We start from the raw sequence: 25,340 nt of genomic DNA, 5'->3' as shown, positions 1-25,340 counted from the left end.
ATGGTTCACTTCTTGCACCCGGGCCTGTCGCCCCGGACCATCGTCCCTCCTGACGCACAGAAGGATGCGCTGGGTTGCTGTGTGGTGCAGGTGAGCACGGGCGCGGGGACGCGGACCTCGGCGGGACGCTGCGCTCGTCGAGGAGTCGTCGGGGACTGTGCGGAGGCACTTACTGGTTCGTTTGGCCGACGCGGGGGTAAAGTCTGAAGGGCTGAGCCGCGGCTGGGCTCCGGTTGTCGCTGGGGAAGTGCATGCTGGAAGGGAGTTTTCTGCCCGGGGCGTCCCAGCCTCAGGGCAGAGCGCGCTGACCTCGCGCGGCAGTCTGAAGGCGCGGCGCGGGAGAGTGCCGCCCCCTCCGGCTGACCTTGGGGAGGGGTAGTCCTCTCCTCCAGTCGCCGACTTTGCGGCCCGTATTTTGCAGCGTGGGATAAGTTCGGACGTAAGCTCTGGTCAGGGCACTAGGCTTGGCCGGCAGTAGACGGTGGCGCTTATTACTGTCAAAAAGGAGCCAAATGCCCCAAACCTCGACCGTACTGCCATGTGCGTTGTGGACGTGGTACCCCACAGAGGCTGTGACCCAGCAGTCCCTACGACGCGAGGCCTTGGGCCCGGCAACTCTAACTGGAAGCCCTCCTGAGCCCGGCGGGGGAAACTGGAACCCCAAGACTGACATTCCTTCAGTTCACGTGTTCTCCCCCTCCCCCACGGAATTCCTATTAAACTGAACTTACCAAAATGCAAACCAAAAGAGTGTTTTTGCTGCTTACTGTGTAAGTGTCGCGTTTTTAGAGTCATTTGGTTATCTCCCGTCTTTTGTAAGCATTGGTAGTCTCCGTTTCACTGGTGTGTGTGCAGAAGTTGAGAGCTCTGAAAGTTAGTTGGTTTGCTCGAGAACCTGAACCTGACATCAGGTGTTCTGAAGTCAGACTCCACATTCTACAACGCCCCAAGGGCCACCCTCTTAGAACTCAAAATCTAGAGAAGGTTCTAGAGAACCTAAAATACGGAGGGAAGGAAATATTCATTGAGGTTGTACTTACAATGCCTCGTTGGAAGGCTTTTGTGCCCTGCAAGAAGATCTGACCTGTGCTCCTGTACTCTCTGGACTCACTTTTAAGTGTTGCTATATAATTTGTAAATTTGTAGCTAATGGAAAAGCTGGGTTTTTAAGCATGTACTAGCACAGTATCTCAAGCACAGTTTTTGTTGCCGCTGACTGGAATTAAAACAAATTTCCTTAGAAAAGTGATCAGCCCATTTTCTCTATGGTAACATAGTGTACGGTGTACATTCGTTTTATTTATAAGATTTTATTTATTTTAAAAATTACAGTGCACAAATACATTTTCGCATATGATATCTACTTATCCATTTGTATATGTTGCCTCTATGTGTTGTAGTTTCTGATATAAAGGTCTTTCACATATTTTGTTAAATTGATCCCTTTTTGATACTGTAAATATTTTTAAAAACAATACAATTTCCCCCCCGCTATTGATCTTGTGTTCTACAACCTTGCTAGATTCACTTTTCTTTAGCCTTTTTTTTTAAGATTTCTTAAGATTTTCTTCACAATCATGTCATCTGCAAATAAAGACAGCTTTACTTTATTATTCCCTTTTAGTTCAGCTTTTTTTTTTTTAAGATTTTATTTATTTATTTGAGGGGGTGGGGAGAACACAGAGGGAAAGTGAGAGAAGCAGACTCCCCATCAAGCGGAGAGCCTGATGAAGGGCTCCATCCCAGGACCCAGAGATCATAATCTGAGCTGAAGGCAGAAGCGCAACTGACTGAGCCACCCAGGCACCCCTTTATTTCCTTTTTCTAAATTGCACTTTCTAGGACCTTTGTAGAATGTTGAAGTGGTGAGAGTAGACATCTTTGTGTTCTAGATCTTTCACCTTTAAGTATAATACTGACTATAGGTTTTTCACAGATGCCTTTTGTCAAATTAAGGAAGTTTTCTTCTATTCCTAGTTTGCCAGGAGTATTTTTTAAGTTATGACTGTGTGTTGAATTTTGTCAAATGCTTCAGCATTTAAGACTATATATTTTTGTTGTTTAGTCTGTTAATGTGGTGGATTTTGTTGTGAATTTAACTTTACATTCTAGGAATAATCCCCACCTGGTCATATATTTTTATATATCACAGGATTCTATTTGCTGATATTTTGTTAAGTATTTTTATGTCTGTGTTTTTTTTTTTTTTTTTTTAAAGATTTTATTTATTTATGTGACAGAGAGACAGCCAGTGAGAGAGGGAACACAAGCAGGGGGAGTGGGAGAGGAAGAAGCAGGCTCCTAGCGGAGGAGCCTGATGTGGGACTCGATCCCGGTACGCCAGGATCACGCCCTGAGCCGAAGGCAGACGCTTTAACGACTGCGCTACCCAGGCGCCCTTTATGTCTGTGTTTATGAGGAAAATTGCTCTCCAGAAATATTTTATCTAGTTTTAGTATCGAGATAATGCTGGCCTCAAAAAGTGAATTGGGAAATGTCACCTATTCAAATTCTTTTTCCTATTCAATTTTTTTAAGTTTGCGGAGTATTATTTCTTATTTTTAATTTTTAATTTTTTTTTTTAAAGATTTTGAGAGAGAGAGTCAGAGAGAGCAAGGTGGAGGGGCAAAGGGAGAGAGGGCCTTAAGCGGACTCTGAGCTGAGCATGGAGCCCATTGTGGGGCTCAGTGTCAGAACCCTGAGATCATGACAGCCAAAACCAACAGTGAGATGCTTAACTGACATCACCACCCAGGCACCCCCTATTTGTTTCTTTTAAGTAAACTCTACCCCCAATGTGGGGCTTGAACTTAAAACCCCAAGATTATTCCTTCCTTCGATGTTTAATAGAACTAACTCACCAGTGAAGCCATTGAGACTTGAATTTCTTTGGGAGAGTTAGTCATATACTTTCATTTCATGTTTATAAAAGGGTCAGTTTGTCAAGAAGTAAGTGCACACACATTTAGGAATGTAATGTCTAATAGATGGTCAGTTTTTGTAGTTCGTTATTCTAGTAATTTCCGTATTTCATCTGAGTTATCAAATTTATTGGCAAAATTGTTCATACAGTTCCTTTATTATCCTTTTAATGCTTGTAGGATCAGTCATGACGTTCAGTTTTTTGTTTCTGGTATTGGTGTTGTTGTTTTTTTTTTTTTTTTTCTTTCTCTTAGTCTTTGTACTTAGGGATTTGGTAATATTATTAGTCTTTTTGAAGAACTGACTTTTGGCTTTGATTTATATCCATTGTACATCTGTTTTCTCTTATTTTTGCTCCTATCTTTATAATTTCTTATGTTTATTATGGTTTTAACTTACTCTCTTTTTTAAATCTTTTTAAGGTGGCAACTTAGGTCATTAATTTTATATCTTTCTTGTTTATAATAGAAACATTTAGAGCTATACATTTCCTTTAACACAGCTTTGGTTAATACCGGAAATTCTGATATATTGTTCAAAATATTTTCTGATTTCCATTACGAGATCTTATTTGAGCCATGGGATATTTAGAAATATATTGCTTCATTACCAAATAGTTGGAGATATTTCACATTTTTTTAATTGACCTCTAACATAATTGTTGTCAGAGAACATACTCTGTGATTTTAATCCATTTATATTTATTGAGATTTGTTTTATGGCTCAGATATGATCTATCTTGGTGCACGTTCATGTGCACTTAAGGAATATATAAGGATATAATATTCTGTGAATGTCAGGTCAAGTTGGTTGATAATATTAATTTCTATATTCCTGCTTATTTTCCAGCTACTTATTTTTTTTTTATAAAGATTTTATTTATTTATTTTGACAGAGAGAGACAGCCAGCGAGAGAGGGAACACAGCAGGGGGAGTGGGAGAGGAAGAAGCAGGCTTCCAGCAGAGAAGCCTGATGTGGGGCTCGATCCCATAATGCCGGGATCACGCCCTGAGCCAAAGGCAGATGCTTAACGACTGTGCCACCCAGGCACCCCTCCAGCTACTTATTTTTTATCAATTGCTGAAGATGAGTGTTCTTTTCCACCTATAATTGTGGATTTCTCTTTTTATTCTTTCAGTTTTTGCTTCATAAATTTTAAAGCTGTTAGTAAGTGCATATACATTTAGGGATTATGTCTTCTTGATGAAGTAATCCTTTTATTTTTATGATTTCTCATAATATGCTTGCCCTGAAGGCTTCTTCTTTTGACACTAATCTAGTTAACTCCATTTTTCTTATGATTAGTGTTTAACAATCCTGTGTTGTTTATGTTTAAAGCACATCTGTTATAAACAAAGGTGTTTTTTATCCAGTCTGACAGTGTGTGCCTTTTAAATTAGAGTAAATGTAATTATTCAAAATTGTTGGGTTTAAGATTACTATGTTGCTATTTGTGTTCTATTTATCCTGTTGTTTGTTGTTTTGTTTCTTCCTTCCCTGACTTTTTTTTTTTTTTAAGATTTCATTTATTTGCGAGCAGCGGGTGTGGTAGGCAGAGGGAGAGGCAGGCTCCCTGCAGAGCAAGGAGCCTGATCCTGGACTCCATCTCAGGACCCTGGGCCAAAGGCTGAGGCTTAACCGACTGAGCCACCCAGGTATCCCTTAGATTCCATTTTCTTAAGCTACACACTAGTGAAATTTGCAAAATGTAAAACAGTGTTCTGTTATCACTAAACTTTAAAAAAAAATTGCTTTTACGGGGTGCCTAGGTGGCGCAGTCGTTAAGCGTCTGCCTTCGGCTCAGGGCGTGCTCCCAGCGTTTTGGGATCGAGTCCCACATCGGGCTCCTCCGCTATGAGCCTGCTTCTTCCTCTCCCACTCCCCTGCTTGTGTTCCCTCTCTCGCTGGCTGTCTCTCTCTGTCAAATAAATAAATAAAATCTTAAAAAATAAAAATAAAAATAAATTGCTTTTAAAAATATTTTTAAAAATCATTCTTTTTTAAAAACTGTTCTTAAAAGGGGGGTGGGGAGGGCGCTGGGTGGCTCAATCTGCTAAGCAGTCTGACTCTTGATTTCAGCCCAGGTCATGATCTTAGGGTTGTGAGACTGAGCCCTGCATCAGGCTCTGTGCTCAGCGCAGTCTGCTTGTCCCTTTACGTCTGCTCCTCCCCCTGCTCGCTCATGCTCTTTCTCTAATAAATAAATGAAAAAAAATTTTTTTAAAGAGTTTAATTTATTTGACAGAGACACAGCGAGAGAGAGAGAGAGAGAACACAGGGAGAGGGAGAGGGAGAAGCAGGCTCCCCACTGAGAAGGGATCCCGATGTGGGGCTCCATCCCAGGACCCTGGGATCATGACCTGAGCGGAAGGCAGATGCTTAACGATGAGCCACCCAGGCGCCCTAAATAAATAAAATCTTAAGAAATAAAACATGTTTATTAGGAGAGTTACTTGCTACAGTTTATATTTTAGAAATGATGAGTCTAGACTGCAGGCAGAGATAGATTAGAAAAGGATTAGGAGCAAAAGTAGAGAAATTAATTTGTAATTTCTTAGCATTCTAGGTAAGATATGGTAGTAACTTGAAATAGAAATTGGTAGTGTAGCTAGAAAGAAGGGGACGAACTAGAAATTTATTTGGGAGGTTTAACAGTCATATGCACGGTAGGAAATAGATGATACACTCAGAATAGGGATAATTCAATGAGAATTTAATTAAAGGACTGTTTCCAAAGATAATAAGGGTGAATTATGGAAAAGCACGGTAATGTATTACTCCATGTCCACTAAGTAACTATTGCCATCCTTAGGCCCAGATGACTTCCCAGAAGGAGCGTCTTAGTCTTCAGGCTGCCATAACAAAAATACCATAGACTAGGTGACTTATAAACAACAGAAATTTCTTTCTCATAGTTTTGGAGGCTAGGAAGTCCAAGATCAAGTCTGTATCTGCTGGGAACCCACTTCTTCCTTCATAGACACTTTTTGCTGTGTTCTTACATGGCAGAAAGGGGAAGGGAGCCTTCTGGAGCCTCTTTATAAGGGCACTAATTCCAGTCATGAGAACTCATGACCTAATCACTTCCCAAAGTCTCCTACCTCCAAATATCATCACATTGGGAGTAAGATTTCAACATAAAGAATTTTCGAGGAACACAGACATTCAGTCTATAGCAAGGAGAGAGGGTTAACTTTAAAGCAGTGATTGGGGGAACACAGCCAGCTCAAGGCAACCTTAAAGAGAGAAAGCTGGGGAAATCATCTGTAGTGCCCCCCAAAACGTGTTCAAGTCCTAACTCCTGGAACCTGTAAATTTGACCTTATTTGGAGATAGGGTCTTTGCAAATGCAGTTGAGAATTTTTTTTTTTTTTTTTAAGATTTATTTATCCTAAAGAGGGATAGAGCACAAGCGGGAGGGGAGAGGGAGAGGGAGAGAGACTCTCAAGCAGACTCCGCACCAAGGATGGAGCCCCACACAGCTCGATCCCATGACCCTGAGATCACAACCTGAGCTGAAACCATGAGTTGGACATTCAATTGACTGTGCCACTCAGGCATTCCTAAGTTGAGAATCTTGTTGAAATTATCTGGATTTAGGGTCCACCTAAATCCAGTGACTGGTGGGATCTTTATGAGAAAAGGGAGGGAGATTTGAGACCTAGAGACACAGGGAGCAAGGTCATGGGAAGATGGAGGCCTAGATCAGAGTTTCCCTCAGCCAGGGAAAGCCGGGAGCTACCATAAGCTGATAAAGGAACAGTTTTTCCCTGGTGTGTTCAGAGGAGAATGGCCCTGCTCACAGGGACTTGATTTTGGGACTTCTGTCCTCCAGAGCTGTGAGAGAATAAATTTCTGTTGTTTTTAGCCATACCATTTTTTGTGGCAATCTGTATAGTCACACTAGGATATGAATACATGTTCTAACGTCATTCACCTCCCTCCTATCTTTGAAAATTTCATGTTGTCAGAACCAAACTGATAGCAGGGCAAGGGCATCCATTCGTGGGATCCACTTTACCTCCAGGAGTACAGAGCAGGGTGGAGAAAATTAAGGGGATGAATCTGGGTGGGAGGTAGGTGGCAAATTGAAGCTACCTGACACAGGTAAAAGTGGTAGGATTTTGCTAATGTATTGGATATGTGTTTGTGTGGGGTGTTGATTAAGAACAAGAAAGTATCAGTAATTTCTGTCAGTAGAAGGACCTAGACCTCTTAGCACAAAGAGTGTATGTGCATTGCCTCTGTAACCTTAGATTAAAATTCTGTTTTGGGAATTGTGGAGGTTAGTGATAATCCATCCATATCAATATAAAACTTCATGTGTCACACAGCTGCTGACTCTAAATCAAAAAGTTTGTGACAGTGGAGTTTGACTTGGTAGTTATCCTGGACAGGGAATTGATTTATTCTTACTAATGGAAAGTATAGGTCTTTAAAGTGAGAAATAATGGAATCTATTTTACGCTTAAATAGAATTTCACATTCACCATTGGTATAGCATGGGCTTTGGATGTGATCTTCTAGTAGTCACATACTACAAGGAGTATGTTCCAAATTCACAAGAGTACTTTGTAAAATTGTGTATTTAGAATATATGGATAGAAGTGCTCGCTTTGGCAGCACATACACTAGAATATGTGGATAGGAGGGGTGCCTGGGCTTAGTCAGAGCAGTCTTGATCTTGGGGTCATGAGTTCAAGCCCCACTTTGGGTGTAGAGCCAACTTTAAAAAATGTATATATGGATAGGATTTTGTTTTAAATTAATTTGAATTTACTGGGTACCTTCCATATAAACCACTGTCATGTAAAACAAAAGAAATAGAGAACAATGGATTTTGATAGGTTGATGCTGCCTGTTCTCCCCAGTTCTGTTTAGATGTTCTACTCTTTATCAAGTTATGTTATTGATCCTGAGAAATCCTCTTTCAGTACTGTTCCATTCCCCAAAATGTCTGTATAAAGGAGTGGTTAAAAATAATCATTTGAAAGTACAGGTACTTCACTTTTTATTTATATTTATCCTCTTCATACTTAAAAAATGAACTTGAGGTACCTTCAGAAAGGAGGAAACAACAGCAACAAATCCAGTATCCTCAAAGTTACAAAATAGATAAATTAGGAAATTATTCACATTCTAACAGAAGCCACCAAACTTTTCTTTTTAGGATGCAGTAATGCAAGGTCATCCAGATAGCAATTCATATAACAAGGCAGATTGGTAATGAAATAATTTATTTTATTTATTTATTTGAGAGAGAGAGAGAGTGGGCACGAGCAGGGGGTGAAGGGCCGAGGGAAAAGCAGACTTCCCCTGAGCAGGGAGCCCAATGCAGGGCTTGACATGGGGCTCGATCCTAGGACTCCAGGATCATGACCCGAGTGGAAGGCAGCCGCTTAACAGTCTGAGCCACCCAGGCGTCCCGAAATGAAGTATTTTATAAAGATCCAGATATGTAACTTTTTTTGCAACCTGATCTGTTGCCAAAAGTAAAGTGCGAATACTTCTTACTTTTTGGTATGTATTGTAAACTCTTGAACCTTGACATTATTTTTATTGTTTATTCTTTTAATGTATGTTCATTGAGCCTCTGCTATGTGTCCCGAGTTGTACTGTTGCTCTGGGGAAAAGCCACATAAAGACATGGTTGCTTTTTATTCTAATTTCAGGGTTGGGGAAATTTAATATCTGAGTGAAAGGTCGTTGATGGCCTGTTGGTGGGTCAGAATTTGTTCTCATACTCTGGTTTTCAAGAAATGGTAGTTGAGCACAGCAACTAGTTCCAGTACATGCTTTATGACAGCTGATAAATAGAGTTAACCACAAAGACAATTATTGATCTTACATTGGTGTATCTTGTAGAAACACTGTTAAAAATTCTCTACTATCTGGGGCGCCTGGGTAGCGCAGTCGTTAGGTGTCTGCCTTCGGCTCAGGGTGTGATCCAGGCGTTCCAGGATCAAGTCCCACATCGGGCTCCTCCGCTGGGAGCCTGCTTCTTCCTCTCCCACTCCCCTGCTGTGTTCCCTCTCTCGCTGGCTGTCTCTCTGTCACATAAATAAATAAAATCTTTAAAAAACAAAATTCTCTACTATCTGTATTTCAGGGAATTAAAAATAGTGTTTTTGAGTGCAAATTTTTCTTGTTAGTTTATATCCATCCAAAACAGTAGAAGGGATACAGTTAGCCATTATGTTAGTTTATTTGAAAACATGCTATTTTTAGCACACTAATTTCTAGAGAAAGGGGAGATGTGATTAAAACTAGATTGATCCAGGTTGCAATGTGAGTTTATATTACTTGATTCTCTTAACTTGGAAGAGTTAGAATTGATTGTAAGAAAGGGTTTGGCAAATGATGCTTTTTAAAAGAAATGGTCTTGTTTCCTGTGTGCTCTCAACACATTGGGGAGATCAAAACTATAATGCCCTACATAAGTGAAATGCCAAAGGTAGAGCTGCAGCATGATGGCCCGACAACTTGGTTATTATTTGATCCAGCATTTTAATGTATTTTCTAAATTATTAGCCATGGCAATAGTTTAAGAGGTTCTTTTTAATTTTTTTTAAGTTTTTATTTATTTATTTGAGAGTGAGCACAGAGGGAGAGTGAGAGGGAGAAGCAGACTCCCTGCTGAGCAGAGAGCCTGACATGGGGCTCAATCCTAGGACCCTGAGAGCATGATCTGAGCCAAAGGCAGGTGCCTAAGAGGTTCTTAATATAAAATTACAGGGGATACTGTTAAGTAAATATCTGCTGTTGTTGATCAAAAATTAAAGCCTAAGCAAGGGAAAAAAAAGAAAGTATCAGTAAAGATTAAGCAGCTAAATAGATGTGATGCCACTTTATTGAGCAATAAAAGACTGGGGAAATTCAGTTTTCTACATGGTGAATTTGAAGAATTTGTGACAGTTAAGTAGACATGTCAGGAAGGCAACTGGGTACCTAAGACTAGCTTAATGAGAGATATGAGCTGGAGATAATCTGGAATTCATTGGGTTTATAGATTAATATTTATCTATTTTTTATTTTTATTATTTATTTATTTATTTTTAAAGATTTTATTTATTTATTTGATAGAGAGAGACAGCCAGCGAGAGAGGGAACACAAGCAGGGGGAGTGGGAGAGGAAGAAGCAGGCTCATAGCAGAGGAGCCTGATGTGGGGCTTGATCCCATAACGCCGGGATCACGCCCTGAGCCGAAGGCAGATGCCCAACTGCTGTGCCACCCAGACGCCCCTAATATTTATCTATTTTTTAAAAAGATTTTATTTATTTATTTATTTATTTGACAGAGATAGAGACAGCCAGCAAGAGAGGGAACACAAGCAGGGGGAGTGGGAGAGGAAGAAGCAGGCTTCTAGCGGAGGAGCCTGATGTGGGGTTCGATCCCAGAACGCCAGGATCTTGCCCTGAGCTGAAGGCAGACGCTTAACGACTGAGCCACCCAGGCGCCCCCTATCTGTCTATTTTTAAGTAAAGTCTACTACAACATGGGGCTCAAACTCACAACCCTGAGGTCAGGAGTTGCATGTTCCACTAACTGAGCCAACCAGGTGCCCCTATAGATTAATATTTAGAGTCATGTAATCAGTAGTCAAATAATACAGAGGTGGAGGCATTAGTCATTATTGGTCTTGGTGGGGGATGGGAACCCGATAGAGTGATTTGAAGAATGAATGGCATAGGATGTTTCTCTAAAACATATACTGATTTATAAAACAAAACGAGTAGCAGACTACTATAGTATAATTCTGTTTACATAAAGTTCACAAACATGGAGAACTAAACAGTATTCAAAATAATGATAGCCTCTGGGTGAAGGGATGGAAAATAGCATCAGGGAGGGACACAATAAGGGACTCCAAACATATTGGTATATACAGTTTAAGCTATGGGCTAAATATAAAAGTATAAAAATATATTTTACATTTTTTAAAAAGATTTTATTTATTTATTCGACAGATAGAGACAGCCAGCGAGAGAGGGAACACAAGCAGGGGAAGTGGGAGAGGAAGAAGCAGGCTCATAGCAGAGGAGCCTGATGTGGGGCTCGATCCCATAACGCCAGGATCACCCCCTGAGCCGAAGGCAGATGCTTAACTGCTGTGCCACCCAGGCACCCCAAAAATATATTTTACATTTTATTATGTTTTTATATTTGAATGTTTAGTATCTTGTATTTGGATTTAGTCTTTATGGTATTTTTTAAATGGGGCTGTCATGTTCATTAATATGGCAAATAATGTCAGAAAGTCTTAAAACTAAATATTCAGGATAAAATGTTACAAACACTCTCAAAGTAAGAGAAATCTCCAGCATTCCTGCCTTATTCAGAGAAACTGGAAAACAGAACTGTAAGCAGACCCTGAAGCTTTGACATTTACCAATGTTGATAACCAGGGATTAGAGGCTAGGCTTTTGTCAAAACCAGGTAGGGAATTTGAGTGCAGACTGTAAACTATAACTATATATATAATATAACTAATATGGGCTAACAGAGGCTGGCTTTACTTTAGTGAAGTGTGATCTAAAAAAAAAAATCTGCTTATGGAAAATGAAAATGGGGAATCCTGTCAGTTTTGGCTTGGATTTTGAGTGGAAACATATCTCCTAAAAATTTGCTCTCACAGTCCTGTCTTCACACAAATTCAGGGTTTTAAATGACATTTCTTGCTGGTTCAGGAAACCTGTCCCTGAGAAATTATCAAAGTGATTCTTGGTAATGCCCCTGGGGTAAATGGCGTTTAGCAGAATCTCTCTGATGTGACATGTATTCTACCCAGGCCTCATAGGAGTCCTACAAATAAAATCCCACTAAAGATCCACTCACAATTTTATTTATAAAGCATGAGTCTCCATGAGTAAGAATCAGTGACTAAAAGGGTTATATTCCAGGAGACTTCAGAAAATGGAATTCCTAAATACTATATTTAAAAGTAAAGAAATAAAAGATGAAATAAAACATGAAAAAAGAGCCATATACAGTTAGACTGTGAAGAACGAAAGACCACTAAATAGATAGTGACTGGGAAGATAGATCTATAGAAATTATCCACATGAAGTATAATCTCCATTTTCCCATGGGCACGTGAACCAATTCAGGCTTTTGAGACCTAAGTAGAAGTCTGCTGAGACTGTTTCAGGAAATTTTTTTTGCTTCCCTGTTTCTTTTTGAACATGAATTCCGGCATGGGGATTTGGAACAACTGAAATTAGATTCTTTTGGGAATGCAAAATGATAGATCCACTTTGGAAGAACAGGTTATCAGTTGCTTATGTAAAGTTAAATACATACATGAGTAGAAAGTGTGGAATCGCTGGGACCCGGGAATCCCATTCCTAGATAACTACCCAAGACAAATGAAAACTACGTTCCTGGAAACCTTTCCATGAATATTTATCTAAAGCTTTAAATAATCCAAATGCTCTTTTTTTTTTTAAGATTTTATTTATTTATTTGAGAGAGAGAGCATGAGCTGGGTGAGGGGCACGGGGAGAAGCAGACTCCCTACTGAGCAGGGAGCCCAGTACCAGGGATCCTGGTACTCCAGGATCAAGACCTGAGCCAAAGACAGACGCTTAAACCAACTGAGCCACCCACACGCCCCAATCCAAATGCTCTTAAGCCGGTGAATAAAATTGTGGAAAATTCATGCAGTGTAATACTTCTCAGCAATAAAGAGGAACTAATTTCAAAAACACAACAACATGGCTGAATCTCAAATGCATTATGGGAAGTGAAAGAAATCAGATTCAAAAGGCCTACATGCTATATGGTTCTATTTATATGACATTTTGGAAAAGGCCAAACTCTGGGGACAGAACACAGATAACTGGTTGTATGGGGATGGTGGGAGGGAATATCTACAAAGGGACAGTAGGGAATTTTGGGGTGATAGAACTGTTCTCTATCTTTATTATGGTGGTGGTACATGACTGCATTTGTTAAAACTTATAGAGCTAAGGATGCAACAAAAAGTAATTTTTTTGCTAGATGTAAATTACACCTCAATTTAAAAAACAAATAGGAAGAAAGTGATTACAGTAGTCCCCCTTTATCTGAGGTTTCACTTTCTGTGGTTTCATGTATCTATCAGCTGTGGTCCAGAAGCAGGTGATCTTTCTCCTGATGTATTGTCAGAAGGTCATTAGTGTCATTTACCTAACGACGTCTCATCACATAGGCATTTTATCATTTCATATCATCACAAGAAAGGTGGGTTATAGTACAGTAAGATATTTTGAGAGAGACCACATTCATAAGGCTTAATACAGTATGTTAATCTCTTACAGTGCCTAATTTATAAATTAAACTTTATTGTATGTATGTATAGGGAAAAATAGTGTGTATAGGGTTTGGTACTGTTGGCAGTTTCAGGACATTCATTGGGGTCTTAGTACATATCCTCTGCGGATAAGGGGGGACTACTCTATAGCATGTCAACTTACTGGAGAAATGTAGTTATGAAGAGGAGTAACTGAAGAGAATATGGGAATCAACAGAAGGTTTTTTGTTTTTAAGGTATATAGTAGAGCATAAATTATATGTTAAGAATAATCCATTTGAGGAGAGTTTGAAAGATGTATGTATGAATGAAGAAATGACAGGAGGGACCAAGGCAAGGAGGGATGAAATCCAGTCAGCACATGTGTAAGTGTTGGTCTTTTCAAGGAGGTACATGTTCTCCATGTAAGAGGAGAATAAAGAAAAGATACGTGTGTTTTCCAGCTTAGTGTAATGGTGAGATGGCTTCCTTTTTCTCAGTGCAGTGAGTCAGAGTCTGTTAACAGCATAAAATGTGTTTAAGGAACAAGTGGAAGGCAAGGAATAATTCTCGCTTGATGTTGGGAGAGTACCCTCTCTGGAAGAGAGCTTGTGGACAGAGCTACTGTCTCAGCTACTGAGGACTCACATACTATGTTATGTGAGTCTTTCCCCCCTCTGTAGACGATTAGCTGCTGCGTGTTGCTATAAAAAACTGGATAATGAAGTTCTTCCAGGAATGGAGTTTTGTCTGGAGAGGGAACAAGGAGTTGAGGGTATTTGCAAAGGAGTAATTTAACTTTAGACCATGGAGGTCAAAGAATTATTCCACGTTGAAGCCTTTGACAAAGGTACAACCTCAGTTTGGCCTATGTATAATACAGTCATGTCTAACACAGTGCCATGCCTTTCAAATGTTTGTTGAATGAACAAATACCAGTGTCTCTTAGAGGAGAAAGGGACCATATGCCTTTATAGTCTCTCCTCTCTTTCGGTTCTTATCCTTCTACAGCACCCTGGGTATAGCAGCCTTTTACATTGTGAACACTTGAGAGTAATAATAGGCAGGCCTTCTTATCCTCTGGGCCATAATAATCACTGAATAACTATTTGTTGACTGAATGACCATGTGATCTCTGCTTGAGTTGTCCCTTGTGTTTTATTGAAATTGTCAGATTTCTTGGTTTTATTCCCCAATAAACTCTTAGCTCCAAAAGGATTAGAACTGTGTTTTGCTCATCCTGTATTTTCAGCGGCTGGAACAGAACAGGTGATGAGTGAAGGATTGAGAGAACTTACTTTTTTTCAAGATAGAACAGAAAGTGTAATAGATAAAATTTTCCATTCAGTTTAACAGTTGGAATAAGGTGGTTTCATTACATATAAATCATATAAAACACTCTTAGGGTAAAGAAAATGTATCTTCAGATATCCTCATCAAGTAGTTTGATGTATGTTGCGTGACCACTTTTATGGTGAATTTTTGTAGATGTGTTCTAACAAAGTTTGTTTTCTAGGAGGAGGCATCTCCCTACTCTTTGGTCAACATCTGCCTGAACGTCCTGATCGCTAACCTAGAGAAATTGTGTTCTGAAAGATCTGACGGAACCTTGTGTCTTCCGGAGCATTGGAGTTTCCCTCAGGAAGTAGCTGATCGATTCCTTGGGGTAATGACATGGCAAGGTAAAGATAAAGCTCCTTTATTTTTATTTTACTTATTTTTTTTTTCAATAAGGCTTCTTTATGTTGTACACTTACAGCACTTTACTATTTGAAAAGCACTTTCATGTACAATTCCTGTTTTACTCCTCACAACAAGTGGGTGGGAAATATGCAAATTATTCCCATTTTATTTGTGTGGAGATTTGAATCTCCGAGTATTTTTGGGATCCCTTGATGGAAATTCATCTTGCTTCTAGGCTTACCTTGCTATTGGCTTAGCAGAGCGAAGATGGGAACTAAATCAAGTTCCCACTCCTCCATCTGCTCTTTAGCTTCTGAAATGCTGTTGCTGTAGTCTTGTCTCCTACTCTTTCTCTTTTTTTTTTTTTTAAGTTTTACTTAAGTAATCTCTACACCTAACATGGGGCTCGAACTGATGACCCTGAGATCAAGAGTCACATGCTCTTCTGACTGAGCCAACCAGGTACCCCTCCTACTCTTTTCATTTTGAATATGAAACTTCAAAAAAAGTTTTCCGGGGCACCTGGGTGGTCCAGTCAGTTAAGTGACTGATTCTTGATTTCGGCTCAGGTCATGATCTCAGGGTGGTGGGATTAAGCCCCTTGTCTGGCTCTGCACTTGGTGAGGAGTCTGCTTGAAATTCTTTCCGTCTCCCTCTGCCTCTCTGTCTTGTGCTCACTTGCTCTGTCAAATAAATAAATCTAAAAAAAAAAAAAAAAACTTAAAATTTTTTTCCTTTACTTCCCATTGTAGTTGGGCTTTCAAGGGCTATGTTTAATTTACCATGTTACAGTTTTTTCTTTTTTCTTAAGATTTTATTTATTTGAGAGAGAGAGCAAGTGAGCAAGCATGAGCCAGGGGAGGGGCAGAGGGACAAGCAGACTTCCTGCTGGATGGGGAGCCCGACATGGGACTCCATCACAGGACTCCGAGACATGACGCTTAACTGACTGAGCCACCCAGGCGCCCCTACAGTTTTTTCTTAATAAGAAGGTTTTTTTTGTAACAAATTATTGAGATGTATTTCACATACCATATAATTCACGCATTTAAAGTGTACAGTTCAGTGGGTTGTTTTTTTTTTTAAATCACAGATTTGGGCAGCCATCATCACAATCAATTTTAGAACATTTTCATCATCTTAAAAAGAAACTCCTAACTTGTCCCCCCAACCCTAAACAACTACTCATCTACTTTCTGTCTCTATGAGTTTGTCTTTTCTAAACATTTAATACAAATCAAATCATGCAATATGTGACCATATTATGTCTGGCTTTTTTTACTCAGCATACTATTGTCAAGGTTCATCCATGTTGTAGCATCAGTCACTACTTCATTCTTATGGCTGTGTAATATTCCATTTTGTGACTGTACCACATTTTATTCATTTATCAACTGATGGACATTTAGTTGTTTCTACTTTTTGGCTATTATGAATAATGCTGCTTATAAACATTGGTGTACAAATTTCTGTATGGACATGTGTTTTCATTTCTCTTGGGTGTATACCTGGGAGTAGAATTGCTGGGTCAAACAGCAACTCTGTGTTTAACTTTTTGAGTAGTTTCCAAATTGTTTCCCAAAGTGGCTGCACCATTTTTTGTTCCTTCAGCAGCATGCAAGAGTTCTAATTTCTCCACAACCTCACCAAAAGTTGCTGTTTGACTTTTTGATTATAGCCATCATGGTGGGTGTGAAGTATTTATTGTGGTTTTCATTTGCATTTCCCTAATGAGTAATCATGTTGAGCATATTTTTATGTGCTTTTGGCCATTCGTATATCTTCTTTAGAGAAAATGTCTGTTCGTATCCTTCCCATTTCTTAATTAGGTTGTCCTCTATTATTGAGTTGTAAGAGGGGCTTTTTTTTTTTTTAAGATTTTTAAAATTTATTTAGAGTGTGAGTGGGGGGAGGGGCAGAGGAAGAGAGAGAATCTCAAGCAGATTACATGCTGTGTGTGGAGCCCATTGTGGGGATCCATCCCATGACTCCGTGATCATGACCTGAGCCAAAATCAGGAGTCAGTTGCTTAACCAACTGAGCCACTCAGGCACCCCAAGAATTGTTTGTTTTTTTTTTTTAATTGAAGTATAATTGACATCATTAGGTGTATAACACAGTGATTCATTGCATATGTTACAAAATGATCAGCATGGTAAATCTAGCTACCATCTGTCACCATACAAAGCTTTTACACTATTTCTGACTATATTCCCTATGCTATACATTATGTCTCCATGTCTGTTTTCTTTAAATATTCTAGGTACGAGTCCCTGATCAGTTACTGGCTTGCAGTTATTTTCTTCCATTCTGTGAATTCTCTTTTCACTTTGCTGATAGCATCCTTCGACTCTGATGAAGCCCAGTTATTCTGTTTTTTTTTTTTTTTTATGACTTATGCTTTTGGTATCCTATCTAAAAATCCATTGCCAAATCCAAGGTCCTAAGTATTTACACCTGTATTTTCTTCTAAGAGTGTTGGTTTCTTCACCCTTACACTCTAAGGTTTTTGGTCCATTTTGAGTTTATTTTTTTATATGGCGTGAGGTGTAAAAGTCTAGCTTCATTTTTAACATGTTCTCGAAGGTTGTCCCATCACTATTTGTTGAAAAAGTCTATTCTTTGACTATTGAATGGTCTTGGCACCCTTTTAATTTTTTAATTTTTATTTATTTTTCCTTTTTTTATTTAAAATTTTTTTTTTAAGTAGGCTCCACACTCAACATGGGGCTTGAACTCACAGCCCTGAGATCAAGAGTTGCATGCTGTATGGACTGAGTCAGCCAGGTACCCCTGGTCATCCAGGTTTTTTAAAAGATGCCAGTGGGATGCCTGGCTGGCTCAGTCATAAGAACATGAGACTCTTGATCTTGGGGTTGCGAGTTCAAGACCCACATTGTGTGTGGAGATTACGTAAAAATAAAATCTTTAAAAAAATATATTGGATGACCATAGAGGCACGGGTTTATTTCTTACTCTCAGTTCCGTTCCATAGAACAATATGTCTGTCCTTATGTCTGTATGACTCTGTCTTGATTATTGTTGCTTTGTAGTAAATTTTGAAATTGGAAAGTGTGAGTCTTGCAACTTTGTTCTTTTTTGGATTGTCTTAGCTATTCTGGATCCTTTCTGTTTCCATATGAATTTTAGAACCAGTTGGTCGATTTCTTTTCTTTCTTTCATTTTTTTTTTTTTTTTTTTTTTTTTTTTTTAGAATTTACTTACTTATTTGAGAGAGAGTGCACATGAGAGAGCATGAGCAGGGTAAGTGGCAAAGAGAGAGAGAAGCAGGCTCCCCACCAAACAGGGAGCCCGACACAGGGCTTGATCCCAGGACCCTGGGATCATGACCTGAGCCGAAGACCTCTGCTTAACCATCTCGGTGCCCCTCTCAGTTGGTCAGTTTCTACAAAGAATCCAGCTGTGGGGTGCTAGAGCCTTCTAGCTAGAGCCTTCAGCATAATGTCATAGTATTGAACACTGAAGTATTGAAATGGACATGCTTATCTTTTTCTGATCTTGGGGGAAGGAATCTAGTCTTTCACTATTAAGTATGATAGTTTTGGGGTTTTAGTAGCTGCCCTTAACAGGCTGGGGAAGTTTCCTTCTCTTTTAGTTGTTGGACATTTTCATCAGGAAAAGTGTTGGCTTTTTCTTCATATGTCAGAATGCTTATGTGGGTTTTGTCTTTTATTCTATTAATATAATGTATTATGTTAATTCCTTTTTGGATATTAATACAGTCTTGCTTTCCTGGAATAAATCCCACCTGGGCATGGTGTGTAATTCTTTTGTATGTTGCTAGATGGTTTACTGCTATTTTGATGAGGGTTTTTTTGTGTGTGTGTTTGTGTTTTTTCTATTCTTTTCTTTCTTCCTTTTCTTTTTTTTTTTTTTAGATTTGTCCTTTACTTTAAAGGATATTGTTCTGTTATATTCTGCTTTTGTGATGTCTTTATCTGGGTTTGGCATCAGGATAATACTGAGTTGGGAGGTGTTCCCTCTTCTGTTTTTTTGGAAGAGTTTGTGAAGAATTGTTATGTATTCTTTAAATGTTTGGTAGAATTCACCAGTGAAGCCCTTGTGCCTGTTTGTGTGGGTAGGTTTTTGTTTTTGTTTTTAAAGTAATTTCTAGGCCCAGTGTGGGGACTGAACTCATAACCTCGAGATCAAGAGTTGCATGCTGTACCAAATGAGCCAGCCAGGTACTACCTGTGTGGGGAGTTTTTTTGTTTTGTTTTAAGATTTTATTTATTGGATGCCTAGGTGTCCTGACTCTTGATTTCAGCTCAGGTCATGATCTCAGGGTTGTGAGATCAAGTCCCATGTTGGGCTCAGTGCTCAGTGTGGTCTGCTTGGGTTTCTCTCTCCTCCCACTGCCCCTCCTCTCCATGGGGCATTGGAGTTTCCTTCAGGAAGTAGCTGATCGGTTCCCGCCAAATAAATAAATAAAAATCTTCAAAAAAATTTCTTTAAAAAGATTTATTTATTTGAGAGAGAGGGAGGGAGAGCGAGCACCTGTGCGCAGGGGGAGGGGCAGAGGGAGAGAACCCTGCTTTAAAAAAAATTATTTTATTTTTATTTATTTGTCAGAGAGAGAGGAAGCACGCTAGCATAAGCAGGGGGAGCGGCAGGCAGAGAGAGAAGCAGGCTCCCTACTGAGGAAGAAGCCCAATGCGGAACTTGATCCCAGGACCCTGGGATCATGACCTGAGCTGAAGGCAGATACTTAAGTGACTGAGCCATCCAGGCGCCCCTGTTTTGTTTTGTTTTGTTTTTTTTAAGATTTTATTGTAGTTTAGTTTGGTTTCCAGATTTATTTATTATTTTGGTGGGGGAGGGGCAGAGGGAGAGGGAGAGAAGCAGACTCCCAGCTGAGTGAGGAGCTGACCTTGGGGCTTGATCTCATGACCCCCGAGATCATGACCTGAGCAGAAGGCAATAATCAGATGGTTAACCAACTGAGCCACCCAGGTGTACCCCAAGATTTTATTTTTAAGTAATTGCTACATCCAGCGTGGGACTTGAATTTAGAAGCCTGAGGTCAGGAGTCGCACGCTCTACTTACTGAGCCAGCCAGGTGCCCGCATGATCTGTTTCTTCTTGAGTAGTTTTGGTAATCTGTGATATTCTTTGAACTTGTCCATTTAATTTAAATTATTTAATTAATAGGCATACAGTTGTTCTTAGTATTCCCTTATGATATTTTATTTCTATAATGTAAGTTGTTCTGTCCCTTCTCATTTATCATTCTAGTAATTTGAGTCCTCTCTCTTTTTCTTGGTCAAGATAAAGGTTTATCAATTTTGCTGATCTTTTCAGAGAACCAGCTTTTGATTTCATTGTTCTTTTTTTCTTTATTGTCTTTTCCATTCTCCATTTCATTAATTTCCACTCTAATCTTTATTATTTTCTTCCTCCTGCTATTTTGTTTAGTTTGCCTTTTCTTTTCTCCTGTGTACTAAGGAAGAAGTTGAGGTTATTGATTTGAGATCTTCTTTTTTTTAATATAATGTGATTATATTTTCCTCAAGCACTGCTTTAGCTGTGTCTCATAAGTTTTTGTGTGTTGTCTTCATTCTGCATTCATCTCAAATTATTTTTGATTTCTTTCTTCCTTTTGATTTCTTCCTTGACCCATTGGGTTTTTAGGAGTGCATTGTTTAATTTTCACATACTTGCGATTTCCCCAGATTTCTTTGTTATTAATTTTTAATTTCATTTCATTGTGATTGGAGAACATAACTATGTTTTATTTCAGTTCATTTAAGTTTATTGGGATTTATTTTGTGGCTTAATATATGGTCTATATGCCGTGTGGTCTTAAGAAGAATGTGTATTTTGCTGTTACAGGGCCAGGTATTCTGAAGAGTTCTTTTTTTTTTTTTTAAGATTTTATTTATTTGACAGAGGGAGAAAGCTAGTGAGAGAGAGAGATAGCGCGCACGCGCACAGCAGGGGGAGCAGCAGGCAGAGGGAGAAGCAGGCTCCCCAGTGAGCAAGGAGCTATGTGGGGCTCCCCATTGAGCAAGGAGCTATGTGGGGCTCCATGCGGGGCTCCATGCGGGGTTTGATCCCAGCGCTCTGGGATCACGACCTGAGCTGAAGTCAGATACTTAACCAGCTGAGCCACCCAGGCACCCCTGAAGATTTCTGTGAGATCTAGTTGTTTGTTTGTTTGTTTGTTTGTTTGTTTTTAAAAAGATTTTATTTATTTGAGAGGAAGAGAGGGACAGCATAAGCCAGGGAGAGAGAGAGAGAGGAAGAAGCTGAAGCAGACTCCCCACTGAGCGTGGAGCCAGATGCAGGACTCCATCCTAGGACCCAAGATTATGATCTGAGCTGAAGTCAGGCACGTCACCAACTGAGCCACCCAGGCACTCCTGAGATCTAGTTGTTTATAATGTTGTTCTAATCTTCTGTTCTCTTGTTGGATCTTTGGCCTACATTGATAGTTTTGAATCCTTTTTGTTATTCATGCTAAATAGGATACACCTGTACTCTTAAGAAATTTAACAGGGAAGAAAGAAAAAAGGTGGTGGATAATTTTTTATGAGTGTGCAGGTGGGGAAGGGATAGCATGGACCTCTTGTATGCAAGAAGGAAGAAGCCAATGAAGAGGGAAACATTAAAAATTGAAGAGCTGAAAATTGATGACACAAGGTCCTGGTGGTGACTGAAGGACGAGAATTATGAGCCTGGGTGTGTAGGGTTTGCCTCAGAAGGAAGAAGTGCCGGATAACTAAAAGGAAAGTGGTGAGGGTGGGATAAGAGCCGTGTTTGATGTTGGTAGGGAGGAGTGTCATTCTGAAAGATTCTAGGTTATTTGCAGGCTGAGGGCAGGTGAGGTGATAAAGAGAAGGAAATAAAAAGATTTATTTTTCCAAGTTGAGGTTGGAGATACCCAGTTTGTAAAGTCAGTGTTTATTGAGTTACTCAGTTTATTTATGGGAGACAAAGAATACCTTTGGTGTTCAAGAATCCATAAGATAACTTCACGAGGGTACAGTTCCTACAGTTCCTACAAGAATCCATAAGATAATTCCCACGAGGCTGAAGATTGGGAACTTGCATTCTGTGGTTTAATTACGAACAACCCTCCCCCCATCAGTTTTTCCCAGTAGAGATAAGCGGTATATCAGCCCTATGTTATTAAGTTTGTATAATAATAAAGCCATTAAAGTTATAATGGCTAACACTTTGGCAGACACTATAGTAAGAACTTTTTGTATATACTGTTAATCTCTCTCATTTTTTTTCCCCTCTGTTATCTCTTTTTATGGATGAAGAAACTGAGGATCAGAGAGATTAAGTAACTTTTGGTTCAAGGTGGTATAGCTCAGAAGTGGCAGTCAGGATTTGAACCAAGGCACTCTGGATCCAGAGTGGGTTTTTTTTGTTTTGTTTTTTAACTACCATGTTATCATTGCTTTAATATGTTCACTTAATGTGTTGACTTGTTTGGCTGAAATTTTACTAGGTCACTATTTGATAACCTTTTCAAGAGACTTGTGGCAAATTTCTTACAAATAACCATGTGCTTATAGGTATTTTTACTTCTTAATTTATCAAGTCCCTACTACTCAGCAGACACTGTGCTAGGAGCTAAAGCTATGAAAATAAACCCTGAGATCTGTTCCTCTTAAGGAGTCCCTGAAAGTGCTGCTTTGTATTCTGTCCCCTCCTCCCCCCAGATTTGAAGTATTCAATTTTATTTATTTATTTTATTCTAGTTTTTAAAGTAGGCTCCATGTGCAGCGTGGGGCTTAAACTTGTTACCCTGAGATCAGGAGTCACATGTTCTGACTGAGCCAGCCGGGCACCCCTCATATTTAGTTTTAATATAAAGATGCTATATATCACCAGTTAAATAAATTTGCAAAAATTTAAGCAAAAGAAAATGCATTCTATCCTGTGTCTTTTACCCTCGGAGCACCATATATTCTTCAGAGTGAAGGCATATAGTTTAGTAAGAAAAAAAGATAAATTTTATATCTTCTAATCTCTCTGTAGATTTGATTTTTTAAAAATCAAAATTTTCTTGATTTTAAAAATCAAGATTTTTTAAAAACTATTATGTAAATATTTTGAAATGTACAATACTAGAGAAACTAAACCTCAGTATATTCAACTTAGACAATTATCAGCTCTTGGCCGATCTTGTATCATCTATACCTCTACCCACCCTTGTCCTGCCCCCACATATTTTGAAGTAAATCCTAGATATTCTGTCATTTCAACTGTAAATGTAGTTGGTGGGTGGGGACTTGGGTGTATGTGTATATATAACACTAATTTTCATTTCACACTTAAAATTCTAATATTTTTAATATCAAATATAGTGAGTGTTCATTTTGACTGTCTTACAACTTTTTAAAAAATTTTTATTTTTTATTTTTTTGTTTTTTAAAGATTTTATTTATTTGAGACAGAGAGCACGCATGTGCAAAAGCTGGTGTGGGGGAATGGGGGCTGCTTCTCCTGAACCAGATTCTCCGCTGAGCGGGGTGCCCGAGGTTGGGCTGGAACCCACATGACTTGAGCTACCCAGGTGCCCCTTAATTTATTTTAGAGAGGGAGAGAGAGAGAGAGAGAGTCCTGAAGCAGGCTCCCCGCTGAGTGCGGAGCCCATAGGGCTCGAACCAGGACCCAGAGATTATGACTTGAGCTGAAATTAAGAGTTGGCTGCTAACCAACTCAGCCACCCAGGCGCCCCCCTCTTACAACTTTTAAAAACCTTTGTTTTAATTAGTATCCAGGTGAGGTCCGTATATTGTGATGGTTATGGGGTTTTTAGGCCTCTTTTAATCTACAGGCTTTCCATGTATCTCTTGTATTATTTTGCAATATGTATGCTGTATGTATATGTTTCTCTATCTTTGTGTATTTTTTAAGAATGTATTTTTTAGAGTAGTTTAGGTTTACAACCAAATTGAGAAGGAGGTACAGAGATTTCTCGTTAATTCTATCCCCACATATGCATAGCCTATCCTGTTGTCAGTATCACTCATCAGAATGGTACTTTTTTTTTTTTTTTTTTTTTTTAACCAAGGGTGACCCTACATTTGACACATCATAATCACCCAGAGTCCATGTTTTACCTTAGGGTTCACTCTTGGTGTTGTGTATTCTATGTGTTCGGACGAAAGTATAATGACATATTCATCACTATATCAGAGTATTTTCACTACCCAAAAAGTTTTCTGTCCTCTGCATATTTATATCTTCCTCCCATTCTTGGCAGTCACTTATCTTTATACTGTCCCCATAGTTTTGCATGTTTGGAATCATACAGTATGTAGCCTTTTCAGATTGGCTTCTTTCACTCAGTAATATGTGTTTTGCCATGTCTTTTATAGTTTAATATCTCATGTCTTTTTTTCTTTTTCTTTTTTTAAGATTTATTTATTTATTTTAGAGAGAGCATGCACACCAGCAGGGGGAGAGGGAGAGGATCTCAAGCAGACTCCCTGCTTAGCATGGAGCCTGACTCAGGGCTGGGTCTCATGACCCTGAGCTGAAATTAAGAGTTGGCCACTTAACTGACTAAGCCACCCAGGCACCCCTAGCTCATGTCTTTTTAGTGCTGAATAATAGTCCATTGTCTGGATGTGCCACAGTTTATTCATTTACCTACTGAAGGATGTCTTGCTTCCAAGTTTTGGCAATTACGAACAAAGCTGCCATAAATGTCCCTGTGCAGGTTTTTGTGTGGGCATGTTTTCACTTCCTTTAGGAATATGATTGCTAGGTCATGTGGTAAGACCTTTAGGAATATGATTGCTAGGTCATGTGGTAAGAATATGTTTAGTTTTGTAAAAAACTGACAGACTGTCTTCCAGAATGGCTTTTGTACCATTCTACATTCCCACCAGCAATGTGAGAGTTCCTGTTGCTTCACATCCTGCCCAGCTTTGGGTGTTACCAGTGTTTTGAATTTGGGCCATTCTGATAGGGGTACAGGTGTACAGTAGTGTCTGCTTGTTGTCTTAATTTGCATTTCCCTCATGACATATGATGTGGAGCATCTTTCTGTATGCTTATTTGCCATCTGTATATTGTCTTTGGTGAGGTGTTTGTTTAGGTCTCTGGCCTGTTTTTTGTTCGTTTGTTTTTAAAGATTTTATTTATTTATTTATTTGACAGAGAAGAACACAGCCAGCAAGGGAGGGAACACAAGCAGGGGGAGTGGGAGAGGAAGAAGCAAGCTCCTGGCGGAGCAGGGAGCCCGATGAGGGGCTCGATCCCAGGACCCTGGGATCACGCCCTGGGCCGAAGGCAGATGCTTAACGACTGAGCCACCCAGGTGCCCCTCTGGCCCGTTTTTAAATTGGGAAGTTTGTTTTCATTTGTTTTCTTATTGTTATGAGTTCTTTGTATATTTTGCATAAGTAATTTACCAGATATGTCTTTTATAATGATTTTCTCCCAGTCTGGCTTGTCTTTTAATTCTCTTGATACA

General features: G+C 39.3%; 1 protein-coding gene across 1 annotated transcript in view; it reads left to right on the top strand.

The window, feature by feature from the left end:
* The window catches only part of ZYG11A (zyg-11 family member A, cell cycle regulator), a 71,000-nt gene continuing 45,660 nt past the window's right edge, over nt 1-25,340 (top strand). Inside the window, exons 1-2 of the mRNA XM_008699189.1 lie at nt 1-90; nt 14,712-14,877. Coding sequence (XP_008697411.1) covers nt 1-90; nt 14,712-14,877 — 256 coding nt within the window. The remainder of the gene's footprint in view (nt 91-14,711; nt 14,878-25,340) is intronic.

This window comes from Ursus maritimus, unplaced genomic scaffold (genome assembly GCF_017311325.1).
Source record: "Ursus maritimus isolate PB19 unplaced genomic scaffold, ASM1731132v1 scaffold_12, whole genome shotgun sequence".
NCBI lineage: Eukaryota > Metazoa > Chordata > Mammalia > Carnivora > Ursidae > Ursus > Ursus maritimus.
This window is presented reverse-complemented; position numbering and strand designations above follow the sequence as displayed.